General features: G+C 52.7%; 5 protein-coding genes across 5 annotated transcripts; 1 reads left to right on the top strand and 4 right to left on the bottom strand.

Moving 5' to 3' along the window:
- Positions 1-212: 212 nt before the first annotated feature.
- Positions 213-3,209, bottom strand: COCSADRAFT_133651 (uncharacterized protein). The gene is made up of 3 exons (XM_007697677.1): positions 2,988-3,209; positions 806-2,903; positions 213-746 (listed from the first exon to the last, which is right to left on the bottom strand). The coding sequence occupies exons 1-3, from the start codon at positions 3,114-3,116 to the stop codon at positions 409-411; spliced, it is 2,565 nt and encodes an 854-aa protein (XP_007695867.1). The 5' UTR covers positions 3,117-3,209; the 3' UTR covers positions 213-408.
- A 796-nt stretch (positions 3,210-4,005) lies between these two features.
- Positions 4,006-6,135, bottom strand: COCSADRAFT_80818 (uncharacterized protein; the record flags this gene model as incomplete). The annotated part of the gene is made up of 2 exons (XM_007697678.1): positions 4,006-5,443; positions 5,498-6,135. The coding sequence occupies 2 exons, from the start codon at positions 6,133-6,135 to the stop codon at positions 4,006-4,008; spliced, it is 2,076 nt and encodes a 691-aa protein (XP_007695868.1).
- An 847-nt stretch (positions 6,136-6,982) lies between these two features.
- Positions 6,983-10,593, bottom strand: COCSADRAFT_270057 (uncharacterized protein). The gene is made up of 4 exons (XM_007697679.1): positions 10,473-10,593; positions 9,878-10,419; positions 9,604-9,823; positions 6,983-9,546 (listed from the first exon to the last, which is right to left on the bottom strand). Exons 2-4 carry the CDS (start codon positions 10,373-10,375, stop codon positions 7,064-7,066), a joined length of 3,201 nt encoding a protein of 1,066 aa, XP_007695869.1. The 5' UTR covers positions 10,376-10,419; positions 10,473-10,593; the 3' UTR covers positions 6,983-7,063.
- Positions 10,594-11,406: 813 nt separating this feature from the next.
- Positions 11,407-14,292, top strand: COCSADRAFT_33155 (uncharacterized protein). Its single transcript, XM_007697278.1, has 10 exons — positions 11,407-11,625; positions 11,684-11,779; positions 11,850-11,926; positions 11,978-12,034; positions 12,143-12,324; positions 12,374-12,412; positions 12,464-12,780; positions 12,833-12,957; positions 13,016-13,405; positions 13,463-14,292. The coding sequence occupies exons 1-10, from the start codon at positions 11,595-11,597 to the stop codon at positions 14,165-14,167; spliced, it is 2,019 nt and encodes a 672-aa protein (XP_007695468.1). The 5' UTR covers positions 11,407-11,594; the 3' UTR covers positions 14,168-14,292.
- Positions 14,293-14,870: 578 nt separating this feature from the next.
- Positions 14,871-15,312, bottom strand: COCSADRAFT_33157 (uncharacterized protein). Its single transcript, XM_007697279.1, has one exon. It carries the CDS (start codon positions 15,172-15,174, stop codon positions 14,875-14,877), a length of 300 nt encoding a protein of 99 aa, XP_007695469.1. The 5' UTR covers positions 15,175-15,312; the 3' UTR covers positions 14,871-14,874.
- Between the last annotated feature and the right edge of the window lie 194 nt (positions 15,313-15,506).

The raw sequence follows: 15,506 nt of genomic DNA on the forward strand, positions 1-15,506 counted from the left end.
CACGTACGGCTGTCACATCATGCATGTCTGACACATTGCTCGGCAAAAGGCTTGTTATAACGTCTCAAGAACCTGGGCATGTTGGCAGTGGTACGAGAAGGAGGACTGAGACGCTTTCTCTCCCCCTCATGCTTCCACTTGGTAGAACAAAAAAACTCTCAAAAGAATTCACCAACAAGTTGTAAGACTAAAAAGGCAAAATTGACTTTCTCGCCTCAAGCATACGGAATGGATTAACATGAGTCATGAATCACATAAAGAATGGACTAATATCCAAAAAGTCCGGTCATCTCTAGAGCGAATACAGTCTTTCCTTAGTCCTACATACACACAACTTATACATACGCAGTTAACCCCAACGAAAAAGATAACAGAAAAACAAAAAGAGAGTGAACGCGACGACGAATACTACTCTACAGGATCCTCCTCCAGGAGCACCTTGAAACTAAACGGCTCAAAGGGCACACCATCACCAATAAAATGCTTGCTCATGGCCTCGACCCAGTGCAGACGCAGCGAATGTAACATGGCACTAGTGCCCTCCATGACACACAGCACAGCCACCGTGAGTGCGAACCAGAAGTAGAACACAAACACCATGACAAACGCGCCCGCAACACCCGTAAACGCAAATGCATTCTTCATCGTCATCTCCCACAGCACAATCGACAGACGCTGATGGGCGAGCGACAGGGCCCACAGACGGAGGTAAGATGCAGTGTGCGACACGCAGTTGAGACAGAATTCTGGTTCCCACATGTTAGAAGAAACTTCCTCTTATCGAGGAGATATGCCTTAAACTTACCGATCGTGTGAATGACCTGGTGGATCATGACTTCGCTAAACTCAAACTCTTCGTGCTCTTCGCCATGGCCAATATCTTGCGTAATCATAGCGATGCCGTCGTCGTCATCTCCAAAGCTGTCACGGCCACCGTTCAAAGGACGGCCGTCTTCCTCATCGTCGTCCAAAGCGCTAACGCGAGTGCTCTCCCCAATGCCGCGGTAACCCAGAGCACGCGCCTTGTTGTGCTCATAGCGAAGGTAGAACGGCTTCAGGAACAACAAGACAGGGACGCAAGCCAGAGCCATTAGGACCAAGATGACTTGGATGGTAGCCTGGCCGGGGTAGAGCGGCTTTGTACCAGCCTCAAGGGTACCGGGGCTCAGGAACATGTAAATCAACATGTTCAACAAACTAGGTGGGCTTTCGCCGCGGGCAGGCCAGTCAATGCACCACTTGTACACAATCGTAAAGGCGAGGTAACCGAAGATGGACTGGAAGAAGATCATACCAGGGACAAAGTTACCCCAAATATCAATCTTCGTCTTGAAGTAACGTGCGTTGACGAGCGACCACATGAGCGAGAACGTCATGTGGCACCAACCGAGCAAGATACTGAGCTTCATCTTATAACTGTTGGAGAACAGCAGGTCGTTCTCGGTGTCGTGCCAGCGGTAGTCCAGACCGAATGGGTAGGTGTAACCCTCGACGCGGGTTGCAGTTGGGCCCTTGCCGTCGTTGTCCCACACCCACATGGACTTGAACCAGGGCAGACCAAGAGAAAAGGCGTCGCAGTAGAGGAGACCGGTGTAGATGGAGAAGATACCCATCATGAAGACAATATAACGACCGTAGAACATCATGGAGAACAGCTCGTCAAGCTTGCTGCGCTCAAGTCGCTTTTCAAAGTGAATCATGGCCATTGCTGCAAGAGTGAGGATGACACCGTGTCCGGCATCACCAAACATGACAGCGAACATGAATGGAAAGGTGACAATGGCTGGCAGAGCAGGGTTGACTTCGCGGTACTTGATGGTTCCGTAAGCGTCAATGATGGTCTGGAAGCCCACAGTGAACCTGTTCGACTTGAAGTAAGTCGGTGGCGTTTTGGTGGTCTTGATCTGATTAACAATCGTTGGGACTGAAAGACCAGCGCGCTCATTGACGTCCGACAAGGTTGACTTGATCAGTCCAAGGGAGTTGGTAGGAGCCCAGGCCTCGGCAATGAGCGTCTTGCGCTGGTGGTCGTACGAGAACTTGTTCAGTGTCTCGTATGTAGCCTTCTCTTTCTTAATGACGACCATCCATGCTGCGAGGTTACGTCCTATCGCAGTCAACTCAGCATCCAACGTAGACTTAGTGTTCTTCAGAACACTAGCTAGGTCGCTCAGGCGAGTGTTGACTTCGCGGATCTGGTCCCGGCGCAGCTCGCTGTTCTCGTCCACGCTGTATAGATCGGCACCGAGCGACTCAGAGATCTTGCGGATCTTGGCGATAATCTCCTTGCCGTGAGCAAAGATGATGAAGACGTTCTTACTGGTCTCCTCGTTGTTCTCAGGGTTGATGATGGGCTCAGGGATTTCTGACTGGTTCATGTACAGGTTGCCACGAAGAGTACGCCACAGGATGCGTTCGAAGGCGGCGATGCGTTCGCGAGGAATGACACCAGCAACAAACCCGATGTTCATGACGGTGAAGGAGCGCTCAGCGCCCGAGTCGCCTTGTCCATTCTGCTCAACATCCTGGAGTAGCGGCGCGTCATCGTCATCGACAGATTGCCTGATTTCCTCAGTCTGGCCGCGCGCCCTGTCGAAGAAGCCGCCAGCCTCCCTCAGCACCCAACGCCACTCTGTGAGCTCCACTTCGCGCTTCTTCAATGTCTCATAACTCTCATTCAGCGACGAGATCCTCTGCTCCAAGCTCTGGCTCTTGTCCGCAAGTTCATCAATCTCCGAGGCCGAGGGCGCTGTGAATGGGTTGTTGAAGTCGTAGATGGAGCGCATCGGGATGCTGGACTTCTCCATCTGGCTGCGAAAGTATCGGAGCTGACGCTCTACGTTGTCAAGGCGGCGAATCTCCTGGGTGAAGGTACGTTGGAAGGCCGTTGTCTCAGAGTTGAGCTGTCACCGCTTGTAAGCTTCGTGTCCCATCGCATTCATCCACAAGCTGCACTAGAAGCTGCAGAACATGTCCATAAAACTTACATCTCTGAAATCCATGACCCCAAGCTCTCCGAGGGCCGAGACGACCTCGCGACCAATCTCATTGGCGATGTAGAGCTGGGTCAGGGACATGTCCGCCGAGCGGAACATGGTGTCCTTGGTGGGCGCCATGATGGCGGGTTGAGAGACAAGACTTCGAGGATGGGGTGCTTGTCTCGGGGGTTGATGGGTGGACGCGATTTGCGAGATGGTGTTTGATGGAGAGCTGCCTCGAATGCAGGCGATGATGCGGCGAACCAGGTGCTTAGCGTCCTGCTGCGCGCCAAGCCTTGCTGTTGATGTCACTTGCTTTTTCCGACCATGCAGCTCACGTGTTTCGTCCATGATCAGCCAACGTCACAGAGCAGCAGTAGATTGCACTTTGTTCGGCTTCAAAGCCATAAGGCTATCGACCAGTAATGAATTATCTAAATAGACATCCCGTTCCTAAAAGCAAATCTTCCAAGACGTGATTGCCTCATCCTCCGGTGCTTGAATACAACGCTACACGCCAACATCATACAACAAGAAGCAAGCCAACACTGAAAGCACGCTGAGAAATCAAAAGACAAGGAACTAGAATGATGCTTGATTAACACAACAAACAAGTACCTCAAAGGAATGAAAGCCCACCGTGCCGATTAAACCACAAAACGCGACAACGCAGAACACTATGCATCCATAAGCCGGTCATTTATTGTGAGTAAAAGATTTTGAACCAGAAAAGGATAAAACAAGAGAAGAGATTCAAAGGATGAAAAACACCAAAAGAGGAAACAAACCGGATGCTGCCTCCCACAAAGTTCGCTATTGAGTTTTTTGAGGCCGCTCGCTGTCGTTAAGAGTGGATAACTAAGATGCGCTGTAGAAACGAACTTCGTCCAGGAAACACCAGGTATCGTAATCAAGAACCCAGATACGCCATGCTGATTGCAAATGAGAAATTCGGATAGTGGTGAGCAACATGTGTAAGACAAGACAATAGGCCTCAGAGATACAGAGGAGAGATATAGTCTGTCATTTATTGTTGAGGATAGTAGCCTGCTGGCTGCATTTGCTGTGGATAGTAGTAGGCACCATCGGGGCCTGGCGTCATCATGCCTCCCATGCCCGGAACAGCATAGTTGGGCTGAGCGTAGTTCTCTGCCGGTGGGGCTGGGTAAAGTTGAGCCGAGTCGACGTAGTATGTCATACCGTTGGACTCGTAAGCCACCATATTGGGTTGACCGGCAGGAGCTGGAGGAGCAGCGACTGGGGGAGCAGATACCGGCATGACATAACCGGGCTGCTGTGTGCCAGGAACAAACATAGGCACCATACCCGCCGGAGCCATGTATTGCGGCTGTGTAGTATTTTGTGGATAGTAGTAGCCTTGTGGGACAAAGGCTTGCGGTTGAAAGCCAGGCTGAGCATAAGGCTGGAAGGCTGGCGCATGGATAGCCCGTTCGGGAATATTGTTGAGTGGAGTTCCTGTAGATACTTGACTTGGATAAGACGCGTGGCGTCCGTGTTGATAGAATGACTGATCGGGAGCAGGGGCAGCTCCATTGATGTGCGCAGGCACTTGTTGATGGAAAGGCTGCTGCTCTTGCTGCTGGGGTGGGTTGAAACTCAAAGACGCTGGTGACTCGATTCCAGCAACAGATACAGTCTTTTGTGGACGAGGCTGGTGTATGGGGAGCTGGCCTTGCCAGTTCTCTCGGAAAGCCGGCTTCTGTGGCAGCGGGTATGGAGGCTGAACAGCACCATTTGTAGGTGAGATCATGGAAGGCCCAGTTGACATCCTGGGACCTCCAGGTGGAAGACGTACCACTGGACGGCTGGGATCAACGAACCCGCCATTGCGTGACATGATGGAGCCAGCAGGAGAGACCAGGTTTTCACGACCAATCTCGCGTGCAATCGATGACCGTCTGCTCATTGCTACGCTCGGCGAGTATACACTACCTCCATATGCACTTGTTCGCCTGCTCGAGAAGCCTCCGCCAAAGGATCCAAATCTACCCCGTCCCCGTCCAAAGCCCTGCTGATTGGGCCGGAGTGCCCGCGGAATGAAGATGAAGGAGCGCTCAACTGTGGGGAAGATATAGCGCGGCGGGGCTGGCGGAAGTGAGATACGGACTGGCTTATCGCGACGGAGCGGGGGTCTGTGGTTGGGGAGACGGGTATGTTGCTTGATAGGTACATTCTGGAATTGTATAGGGCCCTTCATGTTTGGCAAGAATACCCGAACCATGGCATTGTGCGTATGAACCGTAGTGGAGAAGTTACGAGCCTGCGAAGGCTTTTGGTTGGACCCCGGAGGTACTCGAGAGGCAAAGGCGGGCGCGTTCGGTGGTTGCTGCTGGGAAGCGGCTGGAGGTGGGCCAGGCTGGTCGTGGGAGCCCGGTGCATTGACGGTCTCATGCAGATCATGCTGCCAGGGCGAGTCAGTGGCCTCTGAAGGCTGTGGCCTCATGCTATGATAAATGTCAGTGTCGAGCTCCTGCTTGATTCTCTGTGCCTGCACGTACTTTGCTGGAGAGAAGGGCCCCCCGATAGGAGCACCCCGCCCCCTTCCGCGACCAGCGGGCTTGAAGCCATTCTGACCGGGTGCGTGGCGCTGGTCGTGCATGAAGAAGGCCCCGCGATTGGGGATGAAAGCCGGGTCAGAATCGCGTTTCTTCTTGTATTCCTCGTGCTCCCGCCGCCGGCGCTCCGCCAGCGTCTCTGTCCGCGAGGAAGCCACACCAACAGCTGGCGCCGTCTCTGGTGCTGCCGTACCAGTCTCAAAGTCAACCTCATCGGGTTCCTTTCCATCTTCGCCGACCTGAAGCCCGTTCATCATAATCTCCGTCTCTTTGATAGCGGAGAAAGCCACGTCGGAGCGAGCAATGGGCGGAGAAGGTTGCCGCTGGCTAGCATTCTGTCGAGGCTTTGCATCACGCGGGCCATTTGATTTGCGCTTTGGCTTTCCTTGGGTAAGGGAGGGGGCACTGTCGACCTCACTAAGGTCGCTGTTATCGGCGTCGGCGTCCTCGTCGACATCGCTGAGCACCGAGGCGTCACTCTGGGAGTCGTCGGCCAGAGTTGCCACCGACTGGCTCTCATCTTCGTCATCTGTCCGCCTGCGACGCGCAATGTTGGTGGTTCTCTTGCGGGCGGGAGCCATGATTGCGGGGTCTGGGTAGTGGCGGAGGTCGAGGGCGCGATGGAGTCGGCGTGGGGTGGTCCTTGGTCGGCTCGTGAACGGCGAGGCGATGAGTCGGCTGCGGAAGGCGTCCGGAACAAGGGGCCGGCAGCGTAAGAAGCGCCGAGTTTGCAAATCCGGTAGGTGCAGCGATTGCGGTCGTGATGGAGCGAGATTGTGTGTTGGGCGTGAGGGCTGGGATGATTCGGTGGGTGATGTCTGACGCCAGAAAATGCCCATGACGGAGCTTGCCGTGCGGGAACGACTGGTCGCGGAACCGGTTGATGCGCGCTACTCCACACCAACAACACATCGTCTCAAACAAAGGCCACTCACCAATAATCCCACCCTGTTGTGTTTGTAACCATTGTTGATCGCATCGGCAAGATCTGATCGCCTTGGTCAGCACGCGCATTGTTTCTGCTTCATCGTAACTTCTGTTTGGCCGCCAAACGTTGTCCGTAACTAATTGTTTTAGGCTACGAACCCCCATACATCAATTGTGCCATCATAAGCTAGCCAAATTACGAGGATGTGAACATGTAAACATTTTTAGCACTATCTACCTGCACAGACCCAATGTAACCTGGCCTAGGGCCCATCCATATTTCCATTGAGACCTCTCTCGCCCAGTCCATGCCAGACCCTATCCAGCGCCGCTCAAATGCTACCCACTGAATGCTATGACAAACGCCTATAAATGCTTCGAGACCTGCCGGAGTGGGCAGCTCCATCGCCCGGGTATGCATGTAAATGTCCGAATCGTGACATGAAAAACAAAAAAATGAAAAAGTGAAGGAAACGCTCTTATTATACAAGCCTACCTTTGTCTCCACAAAATCATCCGGCAACTATTGCTGAAGATGTGGTAGGCCATGGTAGTGAAACAGTATTTGCTTAAAAGAAAAAATCATTGGTTCAAGTCGTGGATGTATGTGCAGTTGTCGCCCTTGTTGCATTGGCCCTTTTGGAAGAACTTGCATGCGAGAACCTTGTGAGGCTTGTGATCTCCTCGGTTCTTGGGTCGCTTTCCTTGGTTGCGGTCGTTGATGCCATTGGTATCGTCGCGTTGCCGCTTAGTTCCAGCATTGGGTTGCTGGTTGTACGGGGATTGTATCTGAGTTTGATATGATGTAGTATCTTGCATCGGTTGAGACCATGCGGCAACATCAGCTTGCTGGGTTGGGGGTGGAAACGTAAAAGGAAATGGAGGAAATCCGGTAGGTAGTGGAGGGGGAGGAGGAAGTGCACCGCCAGTCGCTGCTTGCATATTGGCGATCAAGGCCGCAATGTCAAGGCTTACACCGGGTTGTTGGGATGGGTTTTGCATTGGGAACGACGCGGGTGGGGGAGCCTGAGGAGGCTGGCCGTTACTGATGGAGTTGAGGAGGTTTTGAAGACCGGCGGTGTCGAATGTAGGAGCGGCGGCGGGAGGCGGCGGCGTGTACGTGTTTTCAGCGGGAGCCGTTGGGGCAGGAGGAGCGGCTTGAGCCTGGTTGGTAGCCGACAATTGCTTGATAATGTTCTCTAGTTGACTAAAGTCCGGCACAGTTGCTGCCACAGGTGGTTGTGGACATTTCCTTAGGACCGTCTCGGGCGGTGGTCCAAAGTTGATGACAGGACCAGTAGTTGAGTTTTCCTGCTCTACAGGCTCTTTTGGAGTCGGTGGAATGTCGTCATTGCTAGAATAGTAGACCATTAATGTGGCGTTCTCGCGCTGCATATTGGCCTCTTTCTCGGGACAGATAGGTTGCTGGAGGCCTCCTCCGTACGGCGCGTAGTTTCGTTGACGTTCTTCAGGGTGTACAACACTAAAGTCAACTTCGGATGGTGGTGCCCACGATCTCTGTTCGCTATCCCAATCCTCATCATCGTCGTCGAGGTCAAGCTCTTTGTGCTGCTTGAACATGCGTCCCTCTCCGCCAAGGTCGCCAGCATCCCGCACGAGGTGATGTTCTTTGTGGTCCATCTCTTCATCGTCGGCCTCGTGATCGAAGTACTTGATCTCTACCAGTGATGTATCCGGCCGCCAGGCTACACGCAGATGTCTGCGCGACTCTTTTCGTAGCCGTTTGGCCTTTTCTTCTTCGGTTTCCACTGGTAGAGGTTTCTCGGATTTAGTGGGCGCCGTTTCTTGTTCCTTGGGTTTTTGGAGCGACGCCATTGTCTGGGCAAACGAAAAAGCAGGCTTTGCTGCGGGTGTCGCCACAACCTTCTTTTCTTTCGTAGCTGGGGTAGCAGCCTTCGCTGATGTAGCGCCCTTTGCAGTAGCCGAAGCTGGTGTTGTCTTCTTGCTCGCTGCATTGAGTGAGGCAAAGATGCCCGAAGGCTTGCTGGTGACTTGGCTAACACGCGTCTTGACAGGTGCGGGCGCTGGTGCTGTCTTCTCTCCAGGTCGTTTCTGTGTGGTTGTAGCGGGAGCAGCACCCACTTTCGAGCCTAGTGCTGAAGCAGTCTTTGGGGCTGAAGCGGCGGCATCAGACGCCTTTGGCTTCTTCACCATTGCTGACTCATTGGCCGAACGGTTTGCAGCGTCAGATGCTGGTCGCTTAACGCCCTTGCCATCTGCCGATTCAGTCTTTGGCGGAGGGCTTGCTTTTGCCTTTTTAGAATTGGCGGCAGCGCTGTCCATCACTTGCTGTATAAAAGTCTTATGCTTCTCATTTGCGTATTTCTTCATGGACGCAAGTGCTTTGATAAGCTTAGTCTCTTCGAGGAGCTCAGAAGTCAGTGTGCCGCATCGCGAGAGTACCTCATAGATGACTGCGGACAATGGGCCATCGTAATCTTTACTATGGAATCGGTTCGCCAAGAACTGGTAGCACAGATACAGGAATGGCTTGATCTGCCCCAACTGATAAAGCACATCAGGATGTGCAGACTGCAGTGCAGCCTCAAGAGCAGACTTGAGAAGGTCACGTTGACTCGTAACTCGACTCTTGAGTACCGGCAGCTCACCTGTCTTCTTTTGCTCTTCGGCCTCCGTTACAGCTTTGCTGTCGGCTCGCCACCGCTTTTGAATGGTGTTGAGCACCTCCCAGACCTCACGCATACTAATCTTGATCTTTTCAGAGCTTGGTGAAGATGTGGAAGGATGCCATGTAGCCTTGACAACATCATACCGAACGGCGGCGTCAGGGTCCTCTGGCCGCGACGCAGGGATCGGCATCTCTTCTTCTTCATCATCAGAAGAGTCTGTATCGTAGTCCGATGACTCGGAGGAACTGGCACTGTCGCTGACTTCTCTCTTCAACTCTGTGGGTTTCCTCGCAGAATTCAGAGCTTTTGACTGTGATTTGGAGGCGAGTTGCTTGGCACGGAGCTTTTTGCTGTCTGCCCCTGCCTTTTTTAGATCCTTGAGGGAATTTCGAGCAACATAGACTGGAAGCGCAGCTATACACACGTCAGAGGTTGTTTCTTGCGACATCATTTTTACTCGTTTAGGCTTACTTCTATTTGTTGCTAGATGAAAGGGTTCATTTCCCAGAGTCACGAATTTATTCAACGGAGTAGAATTAGTGGCCTTTGCCAAAGCAGCTTGATCAACAACATAGAGGCCACCCGATTTTCTGCCCTTCGGTATTTCAAATTCAGGGACAGGCACTGGCTTCGCAAATGATGCTGGTGCAGGGCGCTGCTGAGTAAACGTCTCTGCAGTAGGCTTGGGTAGCTGCACTGTGTTAATTTGTGTTGGACATTTGTGCATATGGCGAGGTGGACTTACTTGATAAGCAGATATCGGAGGACGACTAGTCCGAAGCGAGCCAGTGTCCTGCTGTAGAGCTTGCGGGGTCACTGTACCGACATGGCTTTGAGGAGTCACAGTACGCATTGGCATCTGGTAAGGAGAGTGTTGTTGCTGGCGGACGGTATTGGGGTCCATACCCAGCGACGGGTCAACATTAGAGGCCTGACCATAGTTGGCCAAAGGGCCTTGTTGGTTGAACTGGCCATACTGGTACGGTGACTCTGTGCGCAAAGCGTGGCTCTGAGCAGCGTACGATTGGCTGATGGCGTTGAAGGGTTGTTGTGCAAACGAGCCAGGGTGCCAGTTCTGGCCCGATGCAGTCGGCGGCAGGGATGAGTGCTGATGTAGCTGGGCCTCCCACGACGGGGTGCCGTAGCGGTCGACAGAAGAAAAGAGGTGCTGGTAGGATGGATCGGCGTAGACATTTTGGCCTTGCAACGGCACCTGGTCAGCGGGCACGTGATTTGACGCCATGATGTGTGGCGTATGTGTGTGGAGGGAGGGAAGGGATATCTTGGCTAGCCAAAGTGTCAGCTGTCAATTACAGGGTTGTGATTGGCTGATGACGCACATGTGTCTGGGACAGGCCAAAGGGGATTAATTAGGCGACGATGCAGAAGCACTAGGCGCTAAGCAGACTGGCGCAGAGTCACGAGCGTAGCAGGATGCCGGTTCGGGAGAATGTGAAGCGGAGAAAAAAGGTCGATAAAACACCGGTTTAGGCGGTAGCGTCTGGTTGCTGTCTCTGTCGGCCTGCAGCGCTTCCAGGTTGCTGTCTCTGGGGGTTGGTGGGCAGATGGAGTAGATGCACACCCAAGGTGCAGCCTGCCCTCACTCACAACGCAGAGCAGAGCTCGTATGCCGACTGACGCCTGCGAAGCCGAATCGGCCAGTCCACGAAAGCGTAGAATTGGTTTTTATGACCTGGCACTTTGCCTCGCGTATTATGCGATGAGGAGCAGGAGCACACTTGCTGATGCGTCACTTGACGTTTTGCATGCGCGCGCGCAACCAGAGCACAACACACGCGGCGGATGAGGCCTGCTTGACGCGCCCCCGTCCGGTTGGCACCGCGCAACTGTGGGCCGCCTCGCGCAGGAGCTCGGCCAGATTCTCTCTGTGATGCGAAGCCTGTCGAGTCCAAAGACGGAGCTGGATTAGTAGCAGAAGTTGAAGATGACGGTCACTCTGCCTGCCCTCCGCAACCCAAGCCTGTTCCCGACAAACACCGCTGCCAGCCTGAGCACACTTTCCCCCAAAGCAAGGACTCGAAAATAGAATCTAGCCTCAGAATCAGATGCCCTTATTAGGTGGGCGAGAGTTCACTGAAAAGTAGCATGAGTGTCAAGAGCGAAGAAGGGGGGTGGGTTGTTGTGGGCGAGGTGAGTTGAAGAGCGAGGGAGCGCGGCGAAGGGGCGAGCTCGTTTTGAGAGCCCGCCCGCTCGCCAAGTAGCGCGCCGCGCTAGTCCCAGGCGGGGCAGGCAACCTGGGCCAGCATCACCAAACACCCATCCACCCGCGAACAGCAAGCAGCGCGCAGCGGGCAGAGACCAAGGCAGACGCGCCACCGTGGTCTCTTGCGTACTTTGGGCGAGCCCACTCTCCACTACCCTCTGCAGATACACCTGCACCCTCCCCCTTGCGCATGCGAAAGACCTGACACTCGGCGGGTGCCACGACACATTAGAACACAATGGCCGTCTCACTGCGGGACCGCCAGATAGGCACGTCTTTGCTCCCTCGCCTGCACCATCGCCAGCGCCACTGACAGAACCATCCTAGCCTCAATTAAACGCCTGCTCAACCTGAACCCCCCGGCCGACGGCGATGCCGCTCAGGACGAGTCGAACGAGCCCACGAATCCCGACATAGCATGGCGTAAGTCGCAACGTCATAGCGTTGACCTGCCACCTTGAAGAGATAAGTGCTGAGACTGCTGTCCGAATAGGTGTTCTGGTCTACGACGATGCTGCCAAAGCCGTCGTCAGCTCTGTTCTGCGGGTCAATGACCTGAGGGCGGCCGGAGTATGAACTGACTCTCCGCAACACTATTATGGTCTACTGAACATCATCCAGGTCACTGTGCACTTGAATCTCAAGTCGCGCCGGAGTCCCATCCCAGCACCTGGAATCGTGAGCAACCCTGTCCCCACCAAATGCGTTGCGCATCCCATTGAACACACACGCTAGCATTTGGTGATATGGCAACCCCACAAAGCATAGACTGACCACCCCCACCAGTATCTCATGGCACCCACAGCTGAGAACCTAGCCCTCGTCACCAAGGATCTGAACGACGCCCTGTACACCCCCGCATACATCAACTTTCTCTCCAGTGTGCCGCGCCACTTGCTAGAATCATGGGGCGCCGAGTTGGCGACCATGCCGGAAGCTGCTGGCAATCTGGCGCAGATATACGATCAGTATGAGATGCTGGAGAATTGGATCCAACAATTGCTAACCTGACCCAAGGTATCTCAACTTTGTTACATTGGGACATGATCAGTTCAGGTACGTTTGTGTTTCCTAAAGTATACGCCACTCCCACTCACTCGGTCGTAGTCTCAACATTGATCAGTCTTACTATCGTCTGAACTCGTCTAAAACCGAAGATGCAGAACTCGATGAGCACATGGATCGCATCGTTTCAGGACTCTTCTCCGTCGTTGCTACCATGGCCGTCGTTCCAATCATAAGAGCTCCTAGTGGCGGCGCTGCCGAACTCATTGCTGCCAAACTCGACCGAAAGCTACGCGATCATGTACTCAACAACAAGGAAAGCCTCTTCGCATCATCGTCAACAGCCTCCCGCCCATTACTCGTCATCGTTGACAGGAACGCCGATCTCAATCCAATGTTCAGCCACAGTTGGATATATCGTACGCCAGGCACCTTCCCCATACCAAGGCTAGAGCTGACTAGAGCATGTAGAGAGTCTCGTCTACGACGTCTGCAATTTCCACCTGAACAAGATCGAAGTGACTGTTCCAAAGGACAAGAACAAGCCAGAGAGCGGTACCAAAAAGCAGTCGTACGACTTGGCAGCAACTGATTATGTAAGTACTCATCCACAAGTCATATTTGACCAAGTATCTAACTACCTCTTACATGTAGTTCTGGAACCGCAATGCTTCGCAGCCCTTCCCAAATGTCGCAGAAGAAGTGACAAACGAATGGACAAAGTACTCGGAGGATGCGGATGCGCTGACCAAGAAGACGGGGTCATCGTCATTGGACGACCTCTCAGGAGAAAGCAATCATTTCGCAGCACATCTCAAAGGCGCAATTTCTCAACTGCCGGAACTGCGAGAAAGGAAGGCTACTATTGAAGCTCACATGTCTATCCTCGAAGCTGTGATGGAGGGCATCAAGGAACGTAAACTTGATGAGTTCTTCCAGCTGGAAGAAGAGATTGAAAAGCAGACTAAATCGTCCGTTATGGAGATACTCAAAGACCCAGCCAAGGGAAATGATCCCATGGATAAGTTCAGATTCTTCCTGCAGGTATGATGTCCACTTTAAAAGAAATTGCATGATTGCACTAACATAATCACTTTCTAGTGGTACTTGAAGACGGAACAAGAGGTGTCGCGCGCCGAGCTGGAAGGCTTCGAGAACGCTCTCAAAGCCGCCGGCGTAGACACAGCAGCCCTTGCGTACATCAAAACAGTGCGCCAGATTACACAAATGAGCATGCTCTCAACTGCCGCTCCTACACAGCCCGCTCAGGCATCTTCACAGCTATTCGGCGGCTTCACCAGTCTTTCATCAAGGGTAACAGACCGGTTCAAGGAAGCTGGTTTAGGCGCCAACTTTGAAGGTGTGCTTTCGGGTATCAAATCATACCTGCCTGCCAACCAAGATCTTACAATCACCAAAATTACAGAATCCCTCATGGATCCTCAAAATGCCACAACCAGCGCGCTCAACAAGACAGAAAACTACCTCTACTTTGACCCCCGATCTGCCAATGCACGAGGCACCCTACCTCCTGCAAGCCAGTCGCGGAACCAGCAAAGTACTGTCGGACGCGGAATCGATGCGACATTTGGACAAAGGCGACAGGGTTTCTCTGAAGCCATTGTCTTTCCTGTGGGCGGCGGCAGCATGGACGAAGAGACTAACATTCAGGCGTGGGCGAAGCGCACCAGCGCTGCAGCTGGTACTGGTCCAAAACGAAGAGTCGTATACGGTAGCACGAAGTTGTATTCCCCTCGTGCATTTATTGAGGAGGAACTAATTCCTCTCGGCAAGGAGAGTACATAAACTTCGCATTCATTTTCGACAAAGTATCGGGACTGGGCTGGGGAAAGGAAAAAAAGGGCATGATAGACATTTAGTTCTTTTTGGCACATAGCATATGTGTGTGAAATATTGATACATCATCGTGATATTGTAACATCCTCCCTGACCCTCCCTGTGTTATGTAGTGCTTACTACACTTATTTTTTTTGCTTTTTCGCTTGGCTTGACGTTACCCTCAATCTACGGGTACACTGCATCTGCATGCATGCGGGTTGGGCACATAAACCCTTCCCCTCCCCTCCCTTACTACCCTTGTACCCTCTGTATCAACCGCCACGTGCGTTCGTCGATGCACAGGACACGCAACCCCACATCTCTCACATCCCCTCTCAGACCTCGATTTTTTTTTCCCTCTTAAACGACTCAGGGTCTTACATCTTACCTTACATCCTATGCTTTTTTTGAGAATGGGGGGGAGGGGGGGTGCGGGGGAGGGATTTATAGTAGCACTTTATCTCCCAATCTTATTTTTCTTTTCCCGGAAAGAGTCACATTAGCGATTAGCTAACGGGCTCCTAAGGCAAAGAAGGTTGTTTATGGTAAGTATGGTGGGTGTAACTAAGGGGATGATCAAACGAAGGCGTACACATGCGGGAGACGCCGGATGCTAAATCGAGCAGGGTTGTATGAGGGAGGAAGGGGGGGGGGTGGTTTGGCTGGCTGGCTGACTAGATGCATGGCATGGCGTACGTATATGCACGATGGGTAAGATGCACGATGTCAAACCTTTTTGCTTTTTTTTCTTTGCTTTGGTGTTGGTGGGTTTGAGACCTGCGTGTTGCGGATACAGTAGTTGTGGGGCAAGGTGAGTGTTTCAGATACTTGACCTTTCTATTACATGTTGAGGTCACGTTTTGCTTTTTTTCTCGTTTTCTGGGCAGAATTTTGGGGGTAGGAGTGGGGGCTTGCCAGATACGGGTTTTTCGAGGAGGGATGTTTTTTGCTTTTTGCTTCGATGGGGGTTCCATGGCTGGGGGGAGGTTGCGTAATGCATGGAAAGATTGCAGATGGAGGGAGTATGCGGGTTCGACTTGACTCGTGTGGGTATGTGTGGATTGGGACGGGGGGTGGTAGTGAGTATTGGAAGGATTAATGTGAGATGCAGGGGGAAGTGGATAAGGGTGCAGGTACCTTCTAGAAGGTATGGATCCTTCTTTTGCTTTTCCTTTTTTGTGAGAATGTGGGCATGCTGTGAAACGGGTGGGGAGGTGGTTGTAGTCGTACACTACTCGTAACTCGTGATCGTGCCCGTATGACGAATGTGTGCATATGGAGACTTGGCCTTAACAAAAGAAAGAAG

The sequence above is a fragment of the Bipolaris sorokiniana genome (genome assembly GCF_000338995.1).
Source record: "Bipolaris sorokiniana ND90Pr unplaced genomic scaffold COCSAscaffold_2, whole genome shotgun sequence".
Lineage (NCBI taxonomy): Eukaryota > Fungi > Ascomycota > Dothideomycetes > Pleosporales > Pleosporaceae > Bipolaris > Bipolaris sorokiniana.